Raw genomic sequence first — 7,438 nt, 5'->3', positions numbered from 1 at the left:
TGCTCTAGTATCACAAAGCAACCAGAGTTAAATTAAAAAACAAATTAAAATATATGTGTGTAATGAAAGATATTCCATAACCCCGCATGGAGCTGCATGAACGGTATTACTATCCTTTAATTCCTGATTAATCGAGTCCTGCATCAGCTGCTCTACTATTTCATTTGGGAGTGTTGTCTGGCTGATAAGCTCATGGTTACCCATGGGACATACTGGGGTGCACTTGCACCTTCAGCCCTATGCTCCTCTGTTGTCTGCTATTTGGTTACTGAGAACAAACTGAGGTGCCTCAAAAGGTTCAATTCCTTGGCTCAGGGCATCTCAGCTGCTCTTGCCAAGGGCTCAGCAGCTCTAAACAGCGATGCTTTTGCTAAATAAAAATCGCACCTTTTACCCAGCTTGTGTGATGAAATTACATCATCCCCCCCGCATCCCATAGGGAAGGGCCAGCCCAAAAATGATACAAAAATCAAATATGTTTTACAAAAAATAGGTTCTCTTACGAGTTACCTTATGTTGAGAACTGAGAAATAGGAAAAACAGCTACGGGAATATTTGATCTTACCACTGCATCTCTTCTGAAAGTATAGACTTCACTTCTGACCCCCTGTCAGAGTTCCCTGAAAGACTTGTCAGCCTGTACTTCTCAGCTAAACTGGCTGAGAGGTGATCATCCTCTCTACACCCAGGGAGCTTTAGACCAGCGATTCTCAGCCTTGTTAGACTCAAGGTATCTTCAGTCTAAACAAGGGGTTGCCCATCAGAAAATGGCAGCTCTTAGCTTTTACTACTTCTCTTTTTTTGTTCTTCTTGAGTATAGAACAATAGAGCAATTCCTTGTTGCAAAGAACTCAGAAAGTTGAGAACTGATCAGAACATTTTTGAAGTTACAGATTCCCATCTGTAATCTCTAGGTTTAAATTTTGTGAATCATGTATAAGTGTTTGCATTCCTAATATTGGGTGGCACCCTCAAAAGGACCTCCTGGCACCAGCACTGAGAATCACTACCATGGCATCTCAAATAACTTATCCACCCATTTATGTTTTTACTGGATTCTTGGGGAGCTTATACTATGCATCTAATTTCTGGCCCCAGTTGCATATCTGTTTGATAAGACAGGTTTCTTTCCAATTATAATGAGGAAGTAATTTACATCCCTATATTCACAAAGATTCTTTGATCTGAAGATTAGTATAGTCTATTTCTAATCAGATACTATTTTGACATAAGACTATTTACTCCTAACACTTAGCTTCCCTTTCAAACAGGAAGGAAAGGGATCATTGCTCAAAAGGATAAATCTGGAGTCTAAAATTCATCTAATCACCTGGCAGGCTCATCTGCATAGCCATTACAGATATGAATTCTTAGCATTTACCATTCCTAAGCCATCTAGGCTTTGCTCCATGTAGGTACAAATCTTATCTATTACCCAAATCTCAGCTGTACTCTGAAAACATAAAAAACACATTCATATCAAATACTGTAATCAACACAAATTAAAAATAAAAATTTAAAATAGTCTCTAGAATCATCTATCCATAAGGACTACACATCACTGTACACGATACTAGTAAATCTAAGCAGTTTGCTATTAGTATTACCCCTCAACTACACATTACATCAGTAAATCCAGTTGAGGGAACCATTTATGAATGAAGTTCTTTGAACACCCCCACAATTCCTAATTTTGGGGTATATGACACTGTCACCTTGTTAGTATTTTAGAAGTACTGGCATAACATAAGTTCAGTCTTCTAAAGCTTCCAATTCTCAAATACTTCTTGGAGAAGACCTGGCCAAGTGTGCTCCCCAGCCAGGCCTCTTAAGAAGTTCAATATCCTTCTAAGCTAGGGTTGGTCAGTCAGTCAACTGGCAACTGACTCCACCAGAAAAAGGTCAAAATATTCCATGAAGCCAAGGATGGTCTTATGTAGTTAGTGACCTACCTTTTTTATTGCATTGTTACCAGAGTGATGGTCTGTGCCCCTCAGTTTTGCAGGGCTTAAGACAAACACACTCTGTTTTGGAGCAGGCACCCCCCTTTAGCCTTCACTCCTCTGCCTCCCTCTCCCCCCCAGTTAAGCAACAGGGGGCTATGGGAACAACTCTGTGCTGAGTAAAACAGAAAAAGCAGCAACACAGAAAAGCTTCTCCTGGCCACCTGCTATAACTGCAGGTGCTTCCAAATAGAAACAAAAATCATCAAGAATTGGTCTACTGTCTACTTAGCATGCTGTATTTTAAAAACTGACTTAAGTCTTTTATGGTTGCTGCTTTCTATTTAATTTTTAATTCTGTAACTGTTGAGGCTGGGTTTTGGGATAAAAGCCAAAAGGAAAGAAGAACTTTCTGTTCAGTCTTGAGTATCATTCACATTTACCCAATGTAGCTAGTTACAGAAATTAATTTCATTGTTTCATAATTACATTTGTTTTTTTAAATTAATCTTCAGTGGGCTAGATATTTGTGGTAAAGTCTTTCACTTTCGTAATATTTAATGCTTAAATTATTTTATCAAGTATTTTTTAACCAGTCAAATATTATTACTAACTGTTGGAGTGAATGTATTTCTATATGGTGAAAATATCTACTTCTGTCCTTTTCTCAAATACAGAAGAGACATTTTTACTAAGGCTTCAGCCTGATCTGCATTGAAGAGTCTACCATTTCCACCTAGCAGTAGACTACAATGCAGTTTGGATTTTTTTTGTTGCTTGTATATTTAAGCATTTTTATTGTCTTTGACATGGTTTGGCAGCAGCTTTCTCCCTTGGTTGTGGTACTGTGGCTTTGGGGCACCTTGTAGTGTCCTGTTATTCTGATCTTTCTTTTACTTCCTCCTCCCAGCTAGTTTGGTTGTTCTTTATTTTCAGCTATGTGGAATTTTCCTTTTAAAAGCATCAATTACACTTCCAAACCAGAATAATCATTAATCATGACTATTTTAGTGATGAAGTGCATCTGCTGCTTATGAAAGTTTATGCTATGCACTCCTAATTTAGTCTATAAAAAGGCAGAAGTGTACCTAGACTTCTGCCTGAACTCAGATCAACATAGCTAACTACCTCTCCACTTAGTGGCACCCAACATACCACTAATTTTTAATCATCCTATTCCTGATTGCAATTTTGGCATCGGTTGCAGCTCTTTGGCACTAGTTTCCAGGTAACTACTGTTTATGCTAAAGAAAAACCTGGAGACTAGTGTCAACAACTAGTTTTTCCTTCCTAAAATAAAAGTGACCAGTATTTGGAAATTTAACCCTGCATTTTGTAGTAAGGGTACAGTCCTCAAAACAAAATACACACTTTATAACATTAGAAGTCCTCCTACAATCACACCCCATCAAAGCAATAAGACCTTGCCACATCCCTGCCCACACATTAATATTTATTAAAAGGACCTCACCTTTGCCAGGTACTTTTGACTTCCATACATTACATATTGAGGTGCAAGGCTGTAGATCATGTAGCTTGTGTGTAGAACAATCAGTAGAAGTATCATGCAGAGAAATAAGAGTGCCTGGGGTCGAGTTTTGCCTCGTCTAATCTTGTACAGCTAAAAGAAAACATACACTGAAACATGCGCAAAAATAAGTTCACCATTGCTTATGTAAACTGAGTTTTAGTTCAGTCCAAGGCAATTTTTTTGTTTTGTTTTTCTCCAAGTTGCATCCTGTACATTTATGCTGGTAACGTACATATCCTAAAAACTGTTCTAAAAACATGCACTCCCCTACACAGCTTTTTATGTTTTAAATAAGATTTTACATGTAAACACTAAATGTAAATTTACACTAACTTTGTAAGTGATTGAACACTATTTGTTTTGAACTGATTGTATTTGAAATTTCCAACTCTTCTGCAGTTATTTTACTTAAGGTAACTGATAAAGTTAAGCGAGTGTAAGTGAAGATGGTTTATGATTTACTGCAACTAAGTGAACAAGATCTGTCCCTTAATCTGACCCTGTTAAGGGACACTGGAAGAGCGCAGGAAATTTCCTGCTGATTCATTGCAGCAAGTACAGATTGTTAAAACTTTCCAAGAGGGAAGGTGACAGTAATGGTTTTCAGGATGGGGAAAACAAACAGGCAAGAAATGCAAGAAGATTCTGAAGGGAAAAACCTTAAATAGACACTCAAAAGGAAGTTAGGATGTTTATTTTATTTTCTACCAATAAAGCCAAGTCCCATTGTGGGTAAGCATATATTCTGAGGGCTTATGCCCTGCTCAGGACATGTTCCAGCATAATATGAACTTTAAAAACATACAAACAAAAAGAAACCCACCCACAAAATTCTAAATTCTACATACTACTTACATATTAAATCAATCCTGTTTTCAAATTTTTACAAAAGATTAATACAATTTAACTATTTTTACAACATCACTTTGCTCATGTAGTAGCCTCTCAAGATACTTTGATGAAAGCTAAGAATCACATCATCCTAGTCAGGAAAGTAGGTAGTGGTAAATCCACTTTACAGGACAATGGTCAACAGGGTTGCACAATATCAGTAAAAAAAAAATATAAGAAACTAGGCTTAAGTGGCTGTCAGTAAAGTTTGTAAAAACCTTTAGCCATCCATTAAAAACACTGAGCAGATGCACCTTGAAGTTTTTCCAGGCAACAATGCCACTTGGTGTTCAAGCAGAAGCATTGCACCCATGTTCTCACCCATATGCTGCTGCACCATTCCAGCCTGCCTGTAATACTGCTGGGTAACAGGTAGGCTTCTGTTGCCAGGACAAGGGGATTGGGGCCATAGGGGTAAGCCTGGGAGACAAGGTACAGCATGGTACAGGGCCCTGTGGTAAGTGGGGGCAGCACAGTGTAAAAAAACCAAGCCCATCAAATGCAATTAAGCAGGGTTGCCAATCCAAGAATAAATTTTTATTACAAGCAAACAAACAGTCTTAAAGACAGACAACTTTTTTTTTTAAACCATAGTTGATGTTAAACCCCTAAATTTAAACCCAACCCTTCTTTGAGGCTTAGCAGCAGGGCAGGGCAGGGCCTGGCAGAAACGTTATATTCACATTATGCAATTCAGCAACATGCATCAACAGAAAAAAAATTCTTGGGTTGGCCACCCTGCTGGTTACATAACCTGTCATTAAAAACTTAGAGTGACTTTGGATTGCAACCATAGTGCTCCAAATCCTATAACATGACAAAAGTACAAAAGAACAAAGAAATTCCTATTTTTTTTCCCCCATCTACAGAAGAATTCCCTACAAGGTACTTAAGCTCTTTAGTTGAGGACTTAAATTTCAGTTGACGGCTCTGATCATTGAGTAGGAGAACTTCCTCAAGCAAAAGGGTGCTTCCATATTGTACCCACCCAAGGTTGCCAATTCAGGGATCTATTCACAGGACTTGATATTTTCTAGACTCCCATGGTCTCAGATCCCCAACTTCAAAACTTGGCAAAGCTTCCTTGTTGCAAATGACTACCACTTCCCACCACTTTCAGTGGGACCAAACTGTTCTCATGTAAAATGAATTCCGTTACATTGCATGAGGAAGTAAAAACGCCTGCAGTTAAGATAGATGCTTCTTGGACTTTATTATACGCAAGCTTAAGAAGTCATAGAGCAAGGGAAATACTGAGGGTCAGATATTGTTTCACTTAAGTGAAAAGTCCACTTATGTGCCTCCATATGATTCTATTCCACATTGCATTAACCGTTTTTCAGAAACTTGGGGAAAGTGGATTCTTTTCTCCATTGCTGCTTTTTTGCACCTCAGTCTTCAAGGTAAGATACGATATATGTTACAACAATAGATGTATTCATGAATTTTAAAGGATCCAAGCAGGGTGGAATAGAAATCACACTTAGGTGCCTAACAGGTGGAACAATCTGCCCCTTACTTCAGGAAAAAAAACCTGAAACTTGGGATAGAAGACTAAAGAAGAGTGAGTGAACTAGTGAATGGCACGAAGAAGGAACAAAGAATAGCAAAGAGGGTGATAGGTATTAATCCATCTTTTACTCTACTGTAGAGGTTAGGAAATTACTAGACTTCCTATAAGTAGCCCACAAGGGAACAATGCATTTAAGATGAGCTTTGATTCAAGAGGAAAACTATGTGGAGCAATGAAAGATGTAGAAAGAATATAAAATAAAAATCCAAAAGAAGTCAAATTAAAATAGTAAACGTTAACATATTTATATCTCAGGACCATACAATTAACAGGCTACTTGCACAAAGCTCCCAGTCTTTGCTAGCTTAGAACCTAGAATTATCTCAGATTTGCACCTGCATTTTAATTGAGCCATCAGCCCAAAGCCTAGTAGTTTGTATCATTTAATTGCTGAATTCCTTACTACTCTTCCTACTAAAATTCATTGCAAGAACTGTTTACCCAGAATGCTCGCTTTGCACCATTTCCATTTTTGTGCGTTCTACAGAAAAAAGGGATTTGGAGTTCAAAAAACACATTCTATTAAATTCTTGTTACACAGATTTAGAATAAATATTAAATAAGATACAAATAAATAAGCAATATTTACCCTTATCCAAAAGAACCATATGCCCATGTTTCGAATGCCTGCCATTGAAGTGAAGATAAAATACATAACGATAGTTGTAATGAGGATATAATCAAGTGGAAAAACCTGAGAGACATGAACATTAACATATAAAAACTGAAAAATGAAGAGGGCATTAAAAACATGTTACAAGACTTGAACACCAAAACAAGAATAACCATCTCATTTTAAATAAAAATTTAAAATATCCTCATGTTGCATAATAGAAGTACAAACTCCATCCTGTACGTTCATACTGTAGGCAACATAGTGAAGAAGGGAAATAATTTATTAGTGTAAAAACCAAAAGCCCCCCCAGTTAATTTCACCTGCATCAAGGGTGGTCAGTCAAGTTGAAGAAACTGACCAACTTTGTTAGTTTTTCTATGGTTCACCTGTATTTGAAATTGTAAGTATTATCTATGTTTGAAACTAAAAATAAAAAAAATAAATGCACGTATATAAGTTTTGCAAGCTTGGATCTCTTCAAGTCCACTCTTTAGGGACTTACAGGAACATCCAGTGTTAAAATTTCAGAGGTTTAATGTGTTTAAAAAAAAAATCTTATAAAGAGGCAACTTTTTTTGTTTGCAGGACAAACAAACATCCATCACTTCCATGGGCACTTTTACAAGCTACTGTAGATAACATTGCAGTAAGTAATCTTGGGAGCCTGAATTGTATTGATTAAATTAAGAGTCAATAAATATAAGTTATTTGTAAAGCATTATATTGCCAAGTCACTTAATGTCAGCTTGACATGATCCGTTACCCTCACTAGCTCCTAGCACACTACTCTAGATACATTACTTAGTTCTTCACATCCTCTTGATACAGTACAAATCTCATCACTAAGGCTTTTCAAAGTTTCTCCTTGTCCTGGCTCCCTCCCT

General features: G+C 37.3%; 1 protein-coding gene across 2 annotated transcripts in view; it reads right to left on the bottom strand.

Annotated features, from left to right (window-relative positions):
- Positions 1 to 7,438, bottom strand: part of LMBRD1 (LMBR1 domain containing 1) — a 271,625-nt gene that overhangs the window by 68,071 nt on the left and 196,116 nt on the right. For both annotated transcript variants that reach the window (XM_019520503.1, XM_019520504.1), the window contains exons 12-13: positions 6,528 to 6,632; positions 3,415 to 3,564 (exon numbers count right to left, since the gene is read on the bottom strand). In XM_019520503.1, coding sequence (XP_019376048.1) covers positions 3,415 to 3,564; positions 6,528 to 6,632 — 255 coding nt within the window. The remainder of the gene's footprint in view (positions 1 to 3,414; positions 3,565 to 6,527; positions 6,633 to 7,438) is intronic.

The sequence above is a fragment of the Gavialis gangeticus genome, unplaced genomic scaffold (genome assembly GCF_001723915.1).
Source record: "Gavialis gangeticus isolate Ggan-Ray unplaced genomic scaffold, GavGan_comp1, whole genome shotgun sequence".
NCBI classification, from domain to species: domain Eukaryota; kingdom Metazoa; phylum Chordata; order Crocodylia; family Gavialidae; genus Gavialis; species Gavialis gangeticus.
The sequence above is the reverse complement of the archived record's forward strand: the minus strand, read 5'-3'. Positions and strand labels throughout refer to the sequence as shown.